Source organism: Podarcis erhardii (genome assembly GCF_964252035.2).
Source record: "Podarcis erhardii genome assembly, chromosome: 1".
In the NCBI taxonomy this organism is placed as follows: Eukaryota; Metazoa; Chordata; class Lepidosauria; order Squamata; family Lacertidae; genus Podarcis; species Podarcis erhardii.
The window spans coordinates 120,540,865-120,561,515 of NC_138497.1; the positions used below are offsets into that span (position 1 = coordinate 120,540,865).

Genomic DNA, 20,651 nt, shown 5'->3' on the forward strand with positions numbered 1-20,651 from the left:
TTTGCCAAACACCTTGGTTACGAGAACAAAAGGAAGGTAGCCCTATGTTAAAAACAGTGCAAATTATCCCGTATTTTAAAAAGCTTACCTGAGATCTCTGTCTTCTTCACCATGTGCATCCAGGTAAACGGAACCCCAAAGGCAAAAGCGATGACCACGAATGATGATGATGACGGATGCGTTGATCAAGAGAAATATGCCTGTTCCAGCACCGCAATTTTGCGAGTGCTGAGGTTTTGTTTTGGGAAAGAGGGAAGAGTTCTTTGTGAATGGCTTTATAACGAATGTAATGATCTGCAGCAAAATACAGTGGACCCTCCGGATACGAATTAAATTCGTTCCAGGGGTCCGTTCGCAACCTGAAAAGTCTGTAGGCAGAGGCGACGCTTCTGCGAATGTGCGCAAAGTGCACAGAGCGCTTCTGCACATGGCGAAACTCGGAAGTATACACTTCCGTGTTTGCCTTGTTTGTAACCCAAAAGTTACATATCCAGAGTGGTACGTAACTAGCAGGTCCGCTGTATAACAAAAATGAGCTCAAAGGATTATAAAGGCTGGGGTTCACCTAATGAATCCTTACCTCTCTCGCCCTGACCTAGCCACTGTGATCCATGCGACGGTCACCTCCAGACTTGATTATTGTAACTCACTCTACGTGGGGCTGCCCTTGAGACTGACCCAGAAACTCCAGCGGGTGCAGAATGCTGCAGTGAGATTCCTTACAGGGTCCTAGCCATGGGATCACATTCATCCGGTGCCATACCAGCAGCACTGGCTCCCAGTGGAGTACAGGATCAGGTTTAAGGTGATGGTTTTAACCTTTAAAGCCCTATACGGCCTAGGACCCTCGTACCTACGGGACCGCCTCTCCTGGTATGTCCCATGGAGGACCTTACAGTCTTCAAACAAAAACATCTTGGAGGTCCCAGGCCACAGAGCGGTTAGGCTGGCCTCGACCAGAGCCAGGGCTTTTTTGGCTGTGGCCCCGATGTGGTGGAACGCTCTGTCACAAGAGACTAGGGCCCTGCGGGACTTGACATCTTTCCACAGGGCCTGCAAGACAGAGCTGTTCCACCAGGCCTTTGGCCAAGGCACAGTCTGACCCCCTCCTTTGGTAATCCTCATAGAACTCTAGCCCAATGGTTGCCATTAATTTGATTCTGAATTGATTTTAGAATGAATTGATTTTAGAATGTATTTCAATTAAGTGATTGTGATTTTATGTAAATTGTGCTACTTTTACTGTTGTTAGCCGCTCTGAGCCCGGCTTTGACTGGGGAGGGCTCGATATAAATAATGTATTATTATTATCAGCAGCAGAAGCTCACACATGGAATTCCTTTCGCTTGTGCAATGTGGGTTTCCACCCTTTCTTCCCCTACGAGTCCCTTAAAATTGGCTCTGGTGGGATTGGGAGAACCCTCAAAATGGGGGGACAAATGGGGGATAATTCCATCTGGCAAGCTGAAATGCTTCTCTTTTTGGAACAACCGACATAGTGCAACATTTCATTCCTCCCATAGCTTTCCCCTGGGTCCACAGTCCTCTCTACTCAGAGTTTCTGCATGGCCCGGGGTGCTTCATTCATTTCAGTGGGTACGGCAGTTCTGCACAGAGCCACACATAGAAAAAACTCTTCTCTTATATAATTTATAGGGCACAACCACTAATATGAATGGGGAAACCTTGCAAGAGGCATTCCGTGTGCACTCTAGGCCATCTGCAAGAGATCCCAGGATCACAAAAACCAAGTGGCAGCATTATTAGGCGTGCTTCCTTTCCAAATCGCTTTTGGGAAACAGGTAATGTTTATTACTAGTTTCTTACCAAGACACATTCACAGTAGCTCTGTTGCTTGCAGCAAAGTCCTTTCAAACACACAAAAGTGCCACAGACTAGACAAACGGCGGGGTCTTTAGGAACTTTGGAACAGACTGAACAACTTTTTCTGTGATAGTATTGGAAAATGGTATTATAATTTTCAGGCAGTTGTAGGAGACGTGGCAAGTCCCATTTAGCTTCTTGTATAAGTAAAATCTGGAAGAGATAATGGGGAAATGTGAAAATGTTTCTCCAGAAGTACAGAAGTTAAATTTCATAAATCTTAGTTTTCCAAAAAGTCCCCAGATAAGCAAAACCTTAAGAGAAACTGAAGGGCAAACACACCAATTTTCAGAATTATAATACATCAGAGAGATTACAATATTATCTCTGCAAACCTTTCAGTTTCTGAAATCACTCTTTCAGTTTCTTGTAGCTCCATCTGTAATAATGCCCTTCTATTTCTTTCCAGAAAATGTTTATGCTAAGTTATTCTTTTTGCTTATGGTGGCCATTTCCAATTCAATTAAAAATGATTTATTTAAACCATCTATAAAGTTGATTAGCTTCTAGAGAACAATTTGGCAGTACAGTCCGATCAAAAATTTGCTAAAAAGGAAGCTGCTGTGTTGCTACTTTGTAACAAATATTTTTTAAAAATGATTTTTAAATAGGGTTAAATTGGAAAATGATAGCAGAGTACCGTATTAAGCCGCAGCAATTTTTATTTATTTCACCTACCTTTACTTGGGTTGGATGTTTGCCTGCAAATGCAACCAATTCTGAGCACCATTGGGATATTATGTCAAAGGCTGGCACAGGCCAGTCAAGACAAGAGGCACTGGAGAACTCTGATGACTGGAAAGATGGCGGTAATAAACCCAGGCAGTTAGCAAGCACGGTAAATTCTTCGTCTTCCTGTTAAACATAAAAGGAAGAAGAGCCAGATGCGTCAGATACAGTGGTACCTCAGGTTAAGTACTTAATTCGTTCCGGAGGTCCGTTCTTAACCTGAAACTGTTCTTAACCTGAAGCACCACTTTAGCTAATGGGGCCTCCTGCTGCTGCCGCACCACCGGAGCCCAATTTCTGTTCTTATCCTGAAGCAAAGTTCTTAACCTGAAGCACTATTTCTGGGTTAGCGGAGTATGTAACCTGAAGCGTATGTAACCTGAAGCGTATGTAACCCGAGGTACCACTGTATTAAAAAAAAAAAAAAAGGAAGCCCAAAGAACAATGCTGTCAGCTTGAGCGCATAAATTCAACTTCATCAGTGGTGTCAAAACTTTTTTCAAAGAGGGCCAGATTTGATGAAGTGAAGTGCCGTGAGGGCCAACCAAAGTTATTGACCTTTTTTTAGGATTAAAGTTGTTCACCTTTTATAAGGATTTTTAGGATTGTTGAGTTTTTTTTGAGAAGAAGACTTTCGACATGCCTGAACTTCATGATACAAATTCATAGTGCCATTATGATAAATACACACACACACACACGATCAAGTTTAATCTTGCATCTTGGAAATATCGTCAGTATTTTCTCTATACAAGCGCATTTCCTAGATAACGCAGGATGCTTTGTTAGAGGGACGTCAAAGATTATTAGAGCAGATTAAATGAACCAGTTTTTCATAATACCTGACAGCTAGGTAGCTCTGCTCCAAAGAGATGGTGCTGAAGAAGGCTGGTAATCCTGAGGAAAGGCAGACAGAACTGCTGCAAATAAGTCTCTATGGAGTGTGGGCACCAAGCGCTTGTGCTGTCCTAAATTAGAGTTTTGAAAAAGAAGAAGAAAATCCGGATTGATTTAACTCCTGAAGAATCAACGGGGCTCTTTGGTAATTCTATTGATAGTTTGCAAACTTAGTAGTGCTACGAATGGTTTGCAAACTAATGCTGATTTCACCCTCATGTATTTAGTAACCGTCAAATTGAGCTACGGTTGACAAACCAAAAAATATATAAACCGTACCATAGCTAGGTCTTCAGTTTCCTCTTGCTCATAGATCTTCCCGTTATAGAGTTCACTGATCACATGACTCAGTAATACTTCCCAAGACTTTTTTGCATTTGACATACTCTGTGATTAAGAAGAAATTTATTAGACAATTAGGAAAATAAGGAAATGCTGTCACTCCAATCCAACAATAGTTCAAATACATGTACGAAATCCCATGTAAATATGGGTTTCCATATTCTGGTATTATTATTATTATTATTATTATTATTATTATTATTATTAAAAATGAATATAAAACAGTATGAAAAAGGGAATTATAAAACAGTACAAGGGAATATACTAAAGCAGCTTAGCAAGTGATTTAGAGAACTATACTTCCTTAATATATTGCTGTTATAAACATTTAAAGCCAAACCAGATACTTCTAATTTGCTATAACCCTACCTTTTCGGATAGTACATGTCTTTCAGAAGGGCATGAAATAAATTCCTATCCCTAAAATTCCTAGCTGGGTTATTTAGCATACCCATTTGCAAAAAGTTTGTTTAATTGCCTTAGTTACCATACTCCAGGATATTTCCATCATAAAACCAACACTGGCCATTTACCCTGTTATTTCACTTTTTCAAGGCGTCCAATGCCACCCCAAATCCATCTTAACACAGTTTTCCTTTAGGTTACAGTGAAAGTTGTTTTACATATCTTTATTCCATTTTTCTCTAAGGTAAGGCTTTCCTTGAGAATGCTCTTTAACAGATCAAAAACTCAATAAAGATTCTTTTTAATAATAATAATAATAATAATAACAACAACAATTCTGCATTTAATAAGATTTTAGAATAATACAATAGATTGGATGTTATCCAAGGTAAATAATAGCAGGCTATTATTTATCAAATTGACTGTGAAAGAACACAGTGGCTGCAGTTGTATCAACGTCAAATTTACTGTATCTAGTATATAACAACAGAGATGTCTATCTCATTTAGAGAAACAAACTGTGGACATGACACAGAAGTGACTTGGGTTTCATGACATTCTGACAGCTTCTGTAATGTAAAACCTGCAGTAATAATACTACATGATGTAGTAGTCATAGAAGTTGCGGCAGTAGATTAGTGCTGAAGGCTACATATCACAGCCCAATGCCCTAATTCTTGGTGATGCCAGAATCGGGCAAGCATAGAGTTCTGATGATGCAGATGCAAAGAGCTTTTCATGCATCCTGATTGTGCCATTTCTTCTCATTAGGGTGAGAAGGATTGGAACAAAAGGAGAGAAGCACAATCCCTTCGGATCTGTGAAAAGACCAGTTAACTTTAGGAATAAAGGAAAGGGCAATTCTAAACACTGTTTCTTGTTGACCACTGTTGATAGTTCCATGTTGACTCAAAGGGTATCAAATTCTGAGTTCCTATATGGGTGGGTGGAATCCTCAACCAGAAATGTTATTTTGAGGGTCAGATCCCCAATCAAAGAAGAAGCTCAAGGTTACATATAGTCAGATGTTGAAAAACAGATTTGCCCCACTCTCCAAAGACCCATTGTAGAGGCCTCCGGAGAAAGTTCCAAAATGGAGTTAACTTCTGCTCTCTTCAAGTTAAAATGACCCAAATGAGGGCAAATTGTCTAATTCTTAATCCTCAATGTTTTACCTGGATAATCAAGGCTATGTAAACAAACAAACAAACCCAGGAGCAGGGGAAAGGCCAAAGGGCTAAACTTTGTATTGGATATGCCTTGTAAATCATCATAAAGCACCACTGTTGGTTCAATAACTTGCTAAGATTGGTCTCCACAGTGCTCTGCGTGTTTGTCATGGTGGTGAAGTCAGGCAGAGGCAAACCTGTTCTCAAAATACCTGGTTAGCTATCTCAAGCAGAGGAAACCTGACACTTAATATGCTTTGCTGGAAAACATTTCAAAAACTCATCACCAGCAAAGCAGGTCTGGGATGGTGAGGAGCTCTTCGTCCTGGTAGACTGATACTGTCTTTCAATCGAGATGTAAAAAATCTGAACACTTGGGAGAAAATGCAGTATAAAGGTTGCACAGATCTGTATTCCAAAGAGACTAGCGGGGCTTAAATGTGCTCAGCTGGATATAGAGTTGCATCATTAGCAGTCTACTTAGCTTTTCATAAACCAACACACCTTTTTCAGAGCTCCTGAGTTCATCCACGTCATCCTGTCTTCAGCACTGCATTTAACCGAAAGTGCGACAAGAGCTTGTATATACAACAATGTGAAGAGCACTTTTATGATACAGGTAAAGTGTTCTACAAAAGTATGAAAACAGACAATGTCAGTCAAGCATTCTAAATTAGATCTCAATTTTGTATACAGCAATTCTACACTCTACAAATTTGTATTTTCCCCCCAAAGGAGCCATCCAAAACTTGAAACGCATCAAGTTATATTTTGTAAGGAGCTAAACATACACCAATACATTAAAACCTAAAAGATGCAAGTATTACATTTATCCCTGCTGGTCTGAATCAGTGTTTTATTGCAGCTGTAATGGTTCATTTTGTTTATTTTTATGTGTGGTTTTACTGCTTTGTTTTTACTGATGTTAGGTTTCGGACTGTGAGCCACTTTGAGCAAACTGAATAAGATGGGATTTAAATGAATATGTACATTATCAGAAATGATAGCTTCTGCACTGGACAATTTAACAGGTCTCAAAACAACTATCAAAATCAGGAGGTCATGTTTAAAGAAAGAAAATGAAAACAAGGCCTTCCACTGTAAACCAGTTATCAGCTTTAACTGGAGCACTTAACAATGTGCGCAAACAGAGATTAATGCAACAATATTTAAAATAAATTGAACAAGGGTTTTCTTTTCCTTATCAGGAGTGTTGATAGTACATGCAATAGGAAACAAGAATAATATTTGGGGCTAGCATTTACTGCAGTGGTACAGCTCTACAAACAACCTTGTAGAGAAAGGGTCTTTTGCAATATAGGAACTCCACAAACGTTACCAATGCTCTGAAGGCTTTCACTTTCAGCTAAAGCCACTTTGTACAACTCAGCATATCCTGCCTGCCTGCCATTAAATGCCACATTAAATGTCATCTGCAGAAAGGCTACAGCTTCGGGAAAGCAGTTTGTCTAGTAAGCAAAACAGGTAAAAAACTCGGCTATTTCACAGTTAATCTGGAAATTGACTGCCAATATTCCACTAAAGCTTTATTTGCTCCCCCAAAGAGAAAAAAAAAGAATGAAAGCCAGCAACTTCAGAACAACTCAGGGAACCTGTACGTTTCCGTTTCCGCAATGGAAAGTAAACACAATGGGCGAACATGGACCAGAACTTCAGGTATTAAAGCAACTGCTTAACGGTGCCACATCTGCACACAGAACCACATTCAGAGAACAGGTGCTTTTATTTATAACAGTTGGGTGACTGCATACAATTGTGACTGACTGGCCACTTGATGTTTTTAAGAGTGCTTATTCCTGTACTTTACACTTTAATGTTAGCCATCAATAAATTAGTCTGATCTCCAGGCTGCACACAATTAATGAATCACAACCACCCTCTCTTAAGCTCAGCACACACATGTTTCTTCATCCCCTCTCAAAGATCCCATCTCATGCTCCTACAAATCCTTTCGAATGTGTCAAAAATATTTCTTACCCCTGGGATGCACAGCTGAACTCCCAAGTAAAGCCTTACTGGTCTTACTAAATGCTGAACAGAGCCACGTGGCAACTGCTATGTTCTTTAAAATTACTTCCCTGGCGGTGGTACATGCCGAAAAGGAAGTGGCTTTCTCTTCTACACAGGTCCAAAGCAGACATCATGCTGACTCCAGGTTAACCATAATTAATTTAGAAGTTAGCCTTGGGAACATGGCAGTTCAATGGGCAACAAATATCATTATCAAGTTTAACCAGCACCACCACACAAAAATCTCTTTTTTACATTTTAAACATGCACCCATTTTCCCCATCTTAATATTCTGAACAAAATTCAGCCAACTAAATATCTTCAACACTGTGCTTAATTCCTTAGGTCACACGAACTGTGTATACAACAAAGAAAACTTATAGCCTCTTACTCTTTGAGCCCTCCATGTATAAAACGATGGAACTATTGACTGCACTGACCTCTAACATGACGTTCTCCTACAATCAAAGGCTTAATTTGTGTTTTCTCTTTAGAGGTGGATTCGGATCAAATTTTCCTTTCAGAATGAACAGCCTGAATGGTGTAATGGCATTTACTTTGCTTTAATCAATGCCGGATTGAAAAAAGATAGCCAAGGCCATTCAACAGTTAATAAGTTAGTTAACAGAATTCCCATGGCCTTTCTTGAAGGACAGGAGATGCTATTAGGACACTGCTTATTAAATGCTAATTTTCTCAGAGAATACCATGTAGGTATTTTTAAACAAAAAGGAGCTTTGTTCAAATAACCACCTGACAGACTACATTCCAAAAAAAGGGAAGGGTATAAAACCACCCAAGAAATATCAATCAGATGTGCCTTCCAGGACTAGCAACAGACCTATGTTGTACTTGTAATAGTTAAAATTGGCTTTGCTGCCACATATAAAATGTGCTATTAGGCACACATTAAAGTACGAAAGATTCTTTCTGTCGGTACCTTGCCAATAAATTCTTTAAGCAGCTCAAGACAACCTGTGATTCTCTTCCGATTTAAGACACAGTTCTGTTAGAAGGCCCAAACAAATGCTTTCTTGGGAATTTTATTTACAAAGGTGCAGCTATATATGAAAAGGCTGCTTTCATGGCTGATTATACCTTTATACGGAATGTCCCTGATATAAAAAATATCACAGATGAAGCCAATACCATGTCAACAAATTATAAAACTGTTAAAGAGAGGAATTCTATCCTGTAATGCCCATAGTAACACTTTTATCAAAATGTACCGGGGAGGGTGGGGAATTGGGTTAGTATTTTCAAATAGTAAAATTAACTGTTTTAAAAACCTGACAAAATAAGCAGTGATAAATCATTTCTGCTTCAAAAGTATCTTGGGATTCCAGTAACTTATGCTCAGATTTATATATGCAGCGACCATTACAGATACTGTATTATAGCAATTATCTTTGTCGGGTGTGACACAATTGCCACAATTTGAGCAGTTAAATTGAAACGAATTATTCTCTTTCACCCTTAGGCATTCGCAGTTCAATGTGAAATATTAAGCAGCCCCACTGCAGTAAACGAATGAAGGTCAAACGAAAGGACCCAACCCCTGTCTCTCCCCTCCCCCCCCCCATCTCAAGGAACTTAATAGTCATTCTCAGGCCTCCTGGTTTTACTGTACTGTTGTCTGATAAAGGTGAGAAGACAGGAGTCACAGATAAGCCCGTCAAACCACAACAAAAAATTCTGTTTGATGCCAACTTCTAGAGATAAGGCAAAGTCATTATTTGAGCACACACAGCAGACAAGGTTTATTTGCTGTGCTGCTTTAAAAGCCACTGACAAGGGAAACACACCGAGACTTATTATTTATGCATTTTTTCCCCAAAACATACCTTTGCGCAATGGCTGTGGCATTGTTAAAATCTGGATGAGCAAAAGGGATGAGGCATCTCTATAAAGTACTGGGACTTCTGGCTGTTCCTCACTGCAAATCCTGGAAATTATGGAAATAATTATATTTGGCACAATAACCCCATTTCCTTAGGAATTTATGCAAGTTTCTGGGAGCGATACTGTTATAGACTGTAAACATATAAGGACACACTATATTTGTGGAAAGGGACGCGGGTGGCGCTGTGGTCTAAATCACAGAGCCTAGGGCTTGCCGATCGGAAGGTTGGCAGTTCGAATCCCCACGACGGGGTGAGCTCCCATTGCTCGGTCCCTGCTCCTGCTGCCAACCTAGCAGTTTGAAAGCACGTCAAAGTGCAAATAGATAAATGGCGTTTCCGTGCGCTGCTCTGGTTCGCCAGAAGTGGCTTAGTCATGCTGGCCACTTGACCCGGAAGCTGTACACCAGCTCTCTCGGCCAATAAAGCGAGATGAGCGCCGCAACCCCTGAGTCATTCGCGACTGGACCTAAGGTCAGGGGTCCTTTTACCTTTATATTTGTGGAAGCAGAAGTCTCTGCTTTAAAACCAAAAATTTGGTGTTCAGATACCCATTGAAGCTCGTGGAGGGAGATAGAGAGAGCAATGGAGAATGGAGCTCACTCTTGGGTTACTTTTACATGCAAGATCACCTGAAGCGAACATGTCTGTCTATCCAATATAGAATTAGAGATGCAATGGTGCAATGTGCAGGTCAATTATTATAAAATGTTCTGCCCAATTATTTTAGTGAATTAATAAAACTGCCCCAAGATGCTGTATTTAATTGTTGCAATTTTACTTTGCTTTTGGAAAATTCAGGACTGTTTCTGATAAATTTCAATACATTAACAAACATACAACAAGTATATTGAGTCATTTTTTTATACAAATAACTTTTAAAACGTATGCTCAATTTTCAAGTGGAATAAAGCGATAGCAATAATTTTGTTTTATAGGATGCAGGTCAAATAATAATGTTTGCACAATCAAACCTTTAAATTTAAATGATTTATAGGATGCCTGGCAACATTACAAAAATAGGGAAGGCTTGCAGGAGCAAGTGAAACATCTGACTATATATATTCATTTTGCTAGAACGGAAGAAGTGAAATGATATAAAATGCCAAGAGATAAGCTCCTTTAGTTTACGTCAAGCACCAGAGCACATTAAGCTCTCAAAAATTGCTCTGTCATTTATTAAAGGCCTAAGCAACTTGTTCACTGTGACACTGAAAACTGTCTTTTATAAAGTCTGTTTGTAATATGGAAATGAACCACCCTGCTAATCCCTTCAACGCATATGAGGAAGGCAGATAAGTGTGGCTTCCCAAAACACTGCTACAGAAGTAGTTAAGAAAAAGCAACCTAATGTAAAGTCTGATAGTGATAAAGCAAAATTATTGAAAAGAGAATCAAACTGCACCATGCTGCAGGCATAAACAATCTTTAACTATAAACTGTATTATATTCCAAGATACTGACAAATTAGTGTGTGTTTGCATGTTTTTCTCTCCCTCCCTCTCTCTCTCTCACACACTCATACTCTGAACCCCCATTGAGCATAAAGGGACTTTCCTTCTGAGCAAAATGCATAGGATTTTACTGCACAATGTAGTTTTAAAAGAGAAGAGAAAGTAAACATGAATAAATGCACGGCTTAAAAAATTAATAGGGTCTCCAAATCTTTACTAGTTGAAAAAATGGATGGAATGATTGTTTGGGTATAAAAGGTCTTTGGATAGGGTAGGGGAAGTGAGCTCTGTGTTTCTAACACTGCAGCAAATTCAGTCCCTTAAAAAGGTATGTTCAGCAGATATACACTGCTCCACTTGGTGCCTCACAAGGTTAAAACGCTAGAGAGAAATTGGTCTATAGAACTGTACTTACTGCAAACTCTCATCATTCTGCATCAATTGGGTTAGTTTCTTCCATGGGTTGTAAGCAGAATCAATGCTGTAGAGTCGCATGTGCATAGCCAACACATGAAACAGCTGATCTGAATGGATAAAGGGAAACAACTAATGAGTTAATTATTTGGTTGAATGAAATTAAAATATTTCATAGTTCTTGGCAACTGATTGTTTCATTTTCTAGATTACTGTGGCTCCTTAACTCATTACCAGCTGTTAATATTTGACAACCCAATCAGCTATAGCTGGCTTTAGCATGCACCGAGAGCCATGTAATAGATAGTGTGGTGGATTTAGAACAGGAAGACCCGAATTCATATCCTACATGAGCTACGCAATTTACTGGATGACCTCAGACAAGTCACCATCTCTTGGACTTAATGTACCTCACAGGATGCTGCAAAGATAAAAATGGGACAAGCGCTACTACGTAAGCCACCCCGAGCACTTTGGAGAAAGGGGCAGGACACAAATATAATAAATCAAAAGTTTTACATTGTAATTGCTCGAGTCACATCCATGCAAGAAAAGGAAATGAGGCTGAACCATGGTGTTCAGCAGCTTCCCAAAGGTTTCTGCAGGTGAGATACAGTGGCTTAATAAGGGCTAGGGCTATGCCTTCTCTAGAGAGCTGCCATTCCACAGCAAATCACCATTTCTATATCCATTCAAGAGGCAAATTCTATTATCTGTTTTCAGTGTGGGGTTCTCTTTCGGATGGAGTCTTAAGCACTCTCTCTTTACAGTAACACTGAATAAAGCAATACAGTAATAAAAATGCAACCAATAATGAAGTACGAGAAATGCAACAGAATATCACACACCATTTTTCTTGGTGTATATCTAAGACAGAGGTGGCTGTATTTTGGTGCAGAGAACAGTTCATTTCCCCTTGGGGATCATTTGTAACCAAATGAGCCAGTTTAAAGAGAGACATTTCCTAAATTACACGACTGCCGAGTCTTAGATCTTGTCTAGATCTACAGAACCAGACTGATGAGAGGAGAGTACTGCAAAATTAATCCAGATAAGGAAATCTACGACTCATAATTGCTCTCTTCTATTCGAGCCAGGATGCCACAATGCAGGCATGATCATTAGAGTTGCCCCATGTTATGGGATCCCCTGCCATGTTTTGAATTTCTTTTTGCACGCTTCTTCACAACTGAATCTATAATGGGAAAATACACATTTTTACACAATTTTTAATTCCTTCAAAGAGCAGTTGGTTTTTGTTGATTATTTCACGATACCATCATTTTAGTTGACAGTCAGCTCATAGTCAAGCTACCATTTCCACACCCAAAGAAGTTTTCGTATCTATTTCCTTTGCAAAATATAAATCCTTTATTGCTCACACTTTCTTTTATTTACTATCTCTCATTTCTGTTCTTCTATCCCTGGCTACCAGCTGAACAGACCAGGAGATACCACATTTAAATATAAATCACAAGAGGAATTAATTTATTTTCCACAAATAGACAATTATTCATAGGCACTTGGGAGGCCAAAAGAGTCTCATGCTTATGTCAGCTGATTTTAGCAGAGCTTGAGGGCTGTAATTAGTTCCTGGGGTTTGGGAAATAATTGAAGGCACAGATGACATTGGAACTGATTGCCGTCACCTGTTTTCTGAATCAGATGCAGTGAATGAGGGCAAAACAAGTTTCCTGGCAAAAGACTGGCATTTTTATTTATTTATACTGACAGTATTATCCTACATATGTCTTTTTTGAAGCCTATGAGGGGAGAATACTGAATTATGTTGAAAAAATTGTATTGAAGCTGCAGTAAAAACATTCCCTTCCCTAGTTCTAAATATATATATATACTTTATACCGTTCATGTTGTTGTTATGGAAACAGAAAGCACTAGCTAGCAGAAAGGAGTTCAGCAAAGGTTTACATGTTATGTACACTAAACCATGGTTTGACAGTATGTGCCGTGCCCAAAAGGCTTCAGCTTGCGGGTTGTACACTATTTTCTCTCTCTCCTTCCATGTGATGCAATTTCTGCACCTTCATCCAGAGCCTTAGCAAACCACAACTTGCATTTTCATCCAAATCAAGGAAACAGCGGTTTGCTCAAACATAGGTTGCCCAGTTAGAGCTGCAGTGAGACAAGATACTCTTATTTTAAAAGTTGTTCAGGGAGTAAAAAGTTCACTGGACACCTGAGAGCTTATGCTGTTGTCCCAACTTCATGTACCAGGATGCACCCATACATTTTATTAGGCAGGACATACACCTATTTCAGGTGAATGAAACAGGACAGGTGATAAGTTAGAGGAACTTCGTCAGCTTCCTAGCATCCCCTCCCCCAAAGAATCGCTATGCCCTCTGGGCAGGGGGTTTGACCTAGCCGTCCCCTGTATTTGTGGTGACCACTGAATTTCTGGAGGCCTAGCATCATAATTTATGCATTTTAGGAGGGGTGCAATTGACAATTCCTAGCGTATAAAGGAACAGAGATAAGACCAAGCAGGCATCTTCACAACTACATGTCCTGGGTTGGGTCCCGCAATTGTTTGCTGTTTTGCATTTGTCTGTATGTTTATTAGTCTATTGCCTGCTAACCTTTAGCTCTCTATTTCTATATCAGGGATTATTTGTTATTGAACTCTTTTTTTCTGGTGTTTCATGACATAAGTGACAATCCAGGAACTCTCTCTACAAGCCCAGCCCTGCTGAAGAGTTGAGGGAGTTTTCTGCAAGCAGTTGTTATAAAATGGATTGAAGTTCTCAACTCTGAAGAGGTGCCCCTAATTAGTCACTAAATTAAATCCCTACACACAAACAACGATAAAAGCATTGCATGTGGAAAAACCAAGGTTTGAACAAACCAGTGTTTCCTTGGTATGGATGGAAAGGCAAGCTTTGGTTTGCTGAAAATTCAGGTGCAAAGTAAAAATTGTGTGTAGAAGGTGAGGAAGTAGGTCAGACCTGAGACTTGTGTATGTAACACCAAATCATAGTGTGATGGCCTGGGAATCCGAGTCAGAGGCTGAACCGGAGGAATCCCAGCCTGCACAGGAGTCCCCGCCTCCAGGGCCGGCTGAGCTGGGGCAGGGCCTTGATTCTGAAGCGCCTGCACCTATGCCGGATCCTCAGGAGCAGGAACCAGGTGAATCCACTCTGGCTCCAGAGGTGGTTGAGGACTCAGTGCCTACAGGTGAGTCTCCCCCTGGGTCCAGTAACCCTTCAGCCTCTCCTGAGCTGCAGAGGCGAAGGGCAGAGAGGAGAAGGGAACTGGTTTCTCTCAGGAGGAGTGCTCACCTTAAGGCCAGGAGAGGCGGGTCTCCTGGGGGCCGGGACCGCCCCTAGCCTCAGAGAAGATAAAGGCCAGTCAGCCCGGTCCCAGGTTGCGGGAGCAACGTCGTTGATGAGCTGTTTCGGCCAGCATCCAGTCCTGTTTTCCCCAGAGTCCCTGTCCTTGCCCGGCTTCTTGCTGTGGACCCCGCTTCGCCCAAGGAGGACTGTCTGCCGACCCTCAACTCAGGTCCTGGACCTCGCCCCACGGTAACCTCACCCCTGGACCAGCACACATAGGAACACAGAGAACTGCCTACGTCAGATCATTGTCCCTCTGTCTCAGTACTGTGAAACTGATGACTCAACTCCCCAGGGTTTCAGATGACATTTCCACTCCTACCTAAAACAAAGTTGTCCAAATAAGCCTTTTCTCACCTTAGTTAAGTAGAGCTACTCCCACCAAAGATAACTGTCAATTTAAACATGGATACAGCAGTCCTAGATTCATTGACTTGGGAACAGCTCCCATTGCACTCAATGGGGCTTACATTTGAATATATGTGCATAGAATTGCACTGTTCAATCAGAGAGATATTAAATCCTGGCACCTCACAATGTGGATGCCAACCAAACAGCACCATTCCCGTACAGTCTCTGTTTATTCCAGTGCTGCTTCTGCAAAATTCCCTTTACTTGTACATTATCCTTGTAATTGTAGCTTTTCTCTTTTAGATAGTGAAGAATTTGCACAGATGCATTTTGGTTCCCTGGCAGCATAACAAAAGAAAGAAACATTGCTTCTCTGGGCCTAGCAAATGCAATCTTACTCACGCTAAGATCATTTCAGTATTAAATTAGCTTTATTCAGGTCTCCCTCTAAGACTAACAACCATAAAAGCTAGCTAAACAGAAGACCTTGCTTCTAGAGAACAATTATATATTCTATAATTGTTGTAAAACAAAAATTATTCTCTAGATTAGAATTTAGTTCTGCTGTTCTATCACTGGACAGAAACAAAAAGACTAACACTGCCCCCTAATGGGAACACAGCAGCAAAGAAAAAGGATCAGAACTGGACCTTTAACAGTGTTCATAGTTCCCCCAAAAACCCATTTATGTTTTCACAAATCAGATATGGCTAGCTGTTTGTTTCTACTCTGCAAACATTTTTTTTTTTTTTTTGCTTACTCTAATGTTACGGTGTTTAGCATTCACTTATATCAGCATTATATACTGTATACACATTACAGAGCAGAAAGTCACTTTAGCAGTGCAGATGGTAGTCCGATATTGACCAAAGGACAATTCGTATCCCCAAAATACTCTAATGCCACAGTCAACCCTCCCCACCCCACGAAAAAAACATAAGATGCATATCAAGAACAAGCACCAGGACCCTGATCATTCATATTAAACCACAGCTCATTTTAAACTATGGTTTAATTTGATCTGGGCTGTACCATGGGTCAATGGAAAGCAAGCTATATAAACAGAAATGCTTGACAGTACAGTCCAAAGCATGTTTTCTCAAAAGTTCGTCTGACTAAGAGCAATTGGGCTTTAGTCTCTAGTAAGAATGCCTAGGACAGGCTTCCTCAACCTCGGCCCTCCAGATGTTTTCGGCCTACAACTCCCATGATTCCTAGCTAGCAGGACCAGTGGTCAGGGATGATGGGGATTATAGTCCCAAAACATCTGGAGGGCTGAGGTTGAGGAAGCCTGGCCTAGGATTACAGCTTGGGTTGCAAATTTTGTATTTGTGGTTGTTGTTTTTACAGTCCGATCCCTTACACACCAAGTTCCAAGTATGTAAAGCCTAAATCACATGTAAACCCCTTTTCAAGGATAAATGAACCCCTGACACCAGCCTAATGGCGCATTCACACATGACACAGAGGCGGCATTCATACATAAAGCTAAAGCATAGTTTAGCACTATATAGCTCAGTGGAACGAAGCTGAAACAGCCAATAACTTTCTTTGAAACACCAGCATTCCGGCCTCTGAGTACTAGGGGAAACTTAAACCCAGCCAAGGACATATTGTATCTAAGGGAGAACTATAGTTCATATTTGTTTTCAAATATAAAGGATCCTAGCTAACTAAGTTATACCCAGAGCAAACCAGTTACTCATGTCCATTGAATTCAACAGGCTTCAAGTATGACAAATGTTGGATATCACCCAAAACTAATAGAAAATTTATAAACAGCTCTGTTAGAAGACAATGAGACTCTTAATTTCAGAGTCGTGGGTTTGTGCCCCACATTGGGCAAAAGATTGTGCTTGAAGACTTGCAAAAGGAAAGTGCTTGAAGACTTGCAAAATTCAAAAAGCAATTGCAAGCTTTCCTATAACAGCTGACAATAGTCACTCTTTTTGGCTTTCCTGAAACCAATAAAGATCAGCAGATTATGTAGCATTAGACTACCAGCATGCTATGTACTATGTCTAAAACACACCTGAAGTTCCAGGCCTTAAAAAGGAGCCATTTAAATAGCTAGATTTAGTTCACTGTTCTTGTCACCCTGTCTAAGCCAATGGCATGAACAGCTACATTAATCATTCCTAATTTTACTTCTCAGCGTACAGCTGCCCCCTCCGTGCAATCTTCTAAAACAGCACTTGACCTATTTGCTCCCACATCTTCACTGACACTCGCAGCTGTAAGAGCTCACCTGGGACACCATATTCCATATCTAATCAACAAACTTTACAATTGTTACAAGACTCGTGCAGAACACTGTACTCAATCACAAGGAGAGAGAGAGAGAGAGAGAGAGAGAGAGAGAGAGCCCTCATTACGCAAAATTCAAGAAAATGACTGAAAGATCTATGGGAGTAAAGATCTGCAAGGATTTTCATTGGGCTGTACTTGAACAGAAGCATATTGTTGAGAGTGTAACAAAACGGCCTATCCCACTCAATACAATAAGTGTATCACAGATTTTAATCTAAACAGGGAGAAAGCAAATTTGGGTTAAAGCCTTTCTTGCTTTAACCCAGCTGGAACATCTAACTTTTCAACCCTGCGGCCTGCTTTGCAGCCTGTTTACGGCTCAGCTTTTGGCTGAAACTGGTTGATACTTCTAGCTCCTAGTTGGATATTTCTGTTAATAGAGGATACATTGGGCCACAGGGAGGTTAGGCTGGCCTCAACCAGAGCCAGGGCTTTTTTGGCTGTGGCCCCGATCTGGTGGAACGCTCTGTCACAAGAGACTAGGGCCCTGCGGGACTTGACATCTTTCTGCAGGGCCTGCAAGACAGAGCTGTTCTACCAGGCCTCTGGCCAAGGCACAGCCTGACCCCCCCCCTTTAGTAATCCTCATAGAACTCTAGCCCAATGGTTGCCATTAATTTGATTCTGAATTGATTTTAGAATGCTGTGTTACTTTTATTGTTGTTAGCCGCTCTGAGCCCGGCTTCAGCTGGGGAGGGCAGGATATAAATAATTTATTATTATTATTATTATTATTATTATTATTATTATTATTATTATTATTACTATTATTACCTTCTCCCTTCCTCAGATGGTGGGAACCCCCACAAGCCTGCAGCTAAAGCCCCACACATACAATGCATGATGTAAAGTCCTCTGGAAATTCTCAGCAACCCAAGGACCTCCCACACTTTTTGTAATTTAATAGCCTCTATAGGTGTACAGTACAAGTACAAAGTGTGGAAAGGTGTACATCCTACTAGATGGCGGAAAGGGAGGTTATTGGGTTTACATGTGATCTTAGAAAATTATCCACTTCATAAACACGGTCAATCTATACAGCCCTAGGTTGTACTACCAAACACAAATACGGTTGTACCTTGGAAGTTGAACGGAATCCGTTCTGGAAGTCCGTTTGACTTCCAAAATGTTTGGAAACCAAAGCTCGGCTTCTGATTGGCTGCAGGAACCTCGCGCTGCCAATCGGAAGCCGCGGAAGCCCCGACGGACGTTCGGCTTCCAAAAATAGTCACTTCTGGGCTTGCAGTGTTTGGGAGCCAAAACATTCAAGAACTAAGCTGTTCGAAAACCAAGGTACGACTGTACCAAATAAACCACATGAATTAAATGAAGCTGTCTAATACGCCGTCCGCCGTAACGTTAGAAACATTGCCACACACATCAGTGTAGTCTGAGTTGACATCATGGATCTTTAGGGCATATCGGCTCATATCCCCATATGAACTGAACAGGACCCTGAGAACATAATATGGAATGCGCTCCCCAGAGAGACTCACCTGGCGCCTTCATTACATATATTTAGACACCAGGCGAAAACATTTCTCTCCAACCAGGCATTCAGCTGATTAACACTCTTATGGCCTTTTAAATTTGGGAGGGGGGTTATCGGTTTGTTTTACTATGTATTTTGTGTTCTCATTTTGTATGTTTACATTGTGAACCGCCCTGCGATCTTTGGATGAAGGGCGGCATACAAATTTAATAAATAAATAAAAAATAAATATTTAAATCAATCTAAATTAAATTGAGACAACTTTATACATACGTAAACACGATCTCTTCCCAGCTGTGCTTGCACCTCCTAGACACAGATTGCCTCCCCGGTGAACCAGTTCAAGTTCCAAGTTGGTCCTGAATAAAAAGAATACAGTAGGTTATATGTAAATTATCTAGAGGTTTTAAAGAAATGAAACTGCCCCTGTACGTTTCCCTTCACTTTGATCAAGGCTGGTGCATCTATTCTATTCCCCCACCCCCACCCCTTTTATTGTTTTGCAACCAGAAGATTTGGTAGAAAGAGAGTCTCTCGACCTATAAACCCCAGTGCATAATCCAACAATAACTATGCAAATACTGTCCTTTATGCAACTTTCAAAAGTAGCTTACCACGGAGTATGGGTGTGACTACTGCAAATGTATTTCTGTAAATATATATTTGTGACGCCAGCCACCAGCTACTGCATTACTAGGAGAAGTCTCAGCCTCAAATACGCACAGAACCCTCCCCACGAAATATGGGCAGGACAGTATTTGACAAAGTCTCTCCAGAGCCACCTGATTTCAAGCTGCCTAGATTTTCCAGAGCTATTCAGGAAGCTGAGCAGAAACCCGATTTCTCTCAGTGCTTTAAATTTCTAGCCAACAGCTCAATCAATTGTGATTTCCTTCCCACAGTGAGAAGGAGTAAGAGGGAGGAGAGAGGGAAGAGGTTTTGTCACTTCAACAGACCCCCTTAGGTGTGCTGTGTTAGCCACTAAACTGCGGCATTACACTGAGTACAGCTAATCAGAAGAATGCAGGGAAGCTGGAAGTATTTCATTCAAAGCAAAATATTTTGCAAAGATTCCAGCTGCATCAGTCAGAAGATGACTTTCTTTACAGAATGTTTGTTAAAATATATTAGCACATTACTATAGTAACGTTTCAAAATATTAATATCCCTAAGTTTGCAGTGGCTTATGTCACCAATTTTTGAAGGAACGCTTTAATCCTCCCTACTCCAGGAAAAAGCAATTTAACATTGATAATGTTTGGGCTCTGAGCTCCATCTGGTTGCTGCTGATAAGGCCATCCACGTGACAAGGGAATTTTCCACTCTTCGGGCGATTTGCAGCGCTTGCTGAACTTCTAAAAAGCTACCAGCAAAGAAGCTGGGACACGAATTTCGTATTAGTGGACGGAACAGGAAAACAGAGATCACAGGTTAATTCACTGTGGAATATTAATGAGACAAGTATTTATTTGCACACCTTTTTAATTTTTCTAATTTACTGCCTCGAGTAAAATCGCCTGCACTTACTGTACGAAAAATATTTGCTTAACGGTTATTGGAAATCTTTTAAGCAGTCCATTTTGTCAGATGTCAAAGGTTTCTCACCTTTGCTTCTCAGCAAAACATTCATGTCCAGTGTAAAAGCACACACTAACACCCAAGCAACTCCAAGAATTGCTCTAAATGAACAAGACACACTTGATGTGGCAAAAATGCCTTCCACAGATATGTAGGAGGTGGCCACTGAAATTGCGTGTCTCGTTCTGCAGCAGTTGAAAGTCACTCACTTCCAAAGGGTTTAGTCTTCATTGCAGCAAGGACACAAGTCCTCTGCTGTGAGATGTCACTCTCACGGGGGGGGGGGGGAGAGGTCATCGCAGACTCTTGAAAGTTGGATGCCCCTCACTTAGTCTAGTGCC

At 40.7% G+C, this 20,651-nt stretch overlaps 1 protein-coding gene across 1 annotated transcript in view; it reads right to left on the reverse strand.

Annotated features, from left to right (window-relative positions):
- Window positions 1-20,651, reverse strand: part of UBR3 (ubiquitin protein ligase E3 component n-recognin 3) — a 93,942-nt gene that overhangs the window by 3,362 nt on the left and 69,929 nt on the right. The window contains 9 exon segments of the mRNA XM_081850273.1: window positions 89-228; window positions 1,828-2,037; window positions 2,563-2,739; window positions 3,456-3,581; window positions 3,790-3,897; window positions 5,931-6,055; window positions 9,302-9,402; window positions 11,228-11,336; window positions 19,006-19,091. Of these exon segments, the coding sequence (XP_081706399.1) occupies window positions 89-228; window positions 1,828-2,037; window positions 2,563-2,739; window positions 3,456-3,581; window positions 3,790-3,897; window positions 5,931-6,055; window positions 9,302-9,402; window positions 11,228-11,336; window positions 19,006-19,091 (1,182 nt within the window).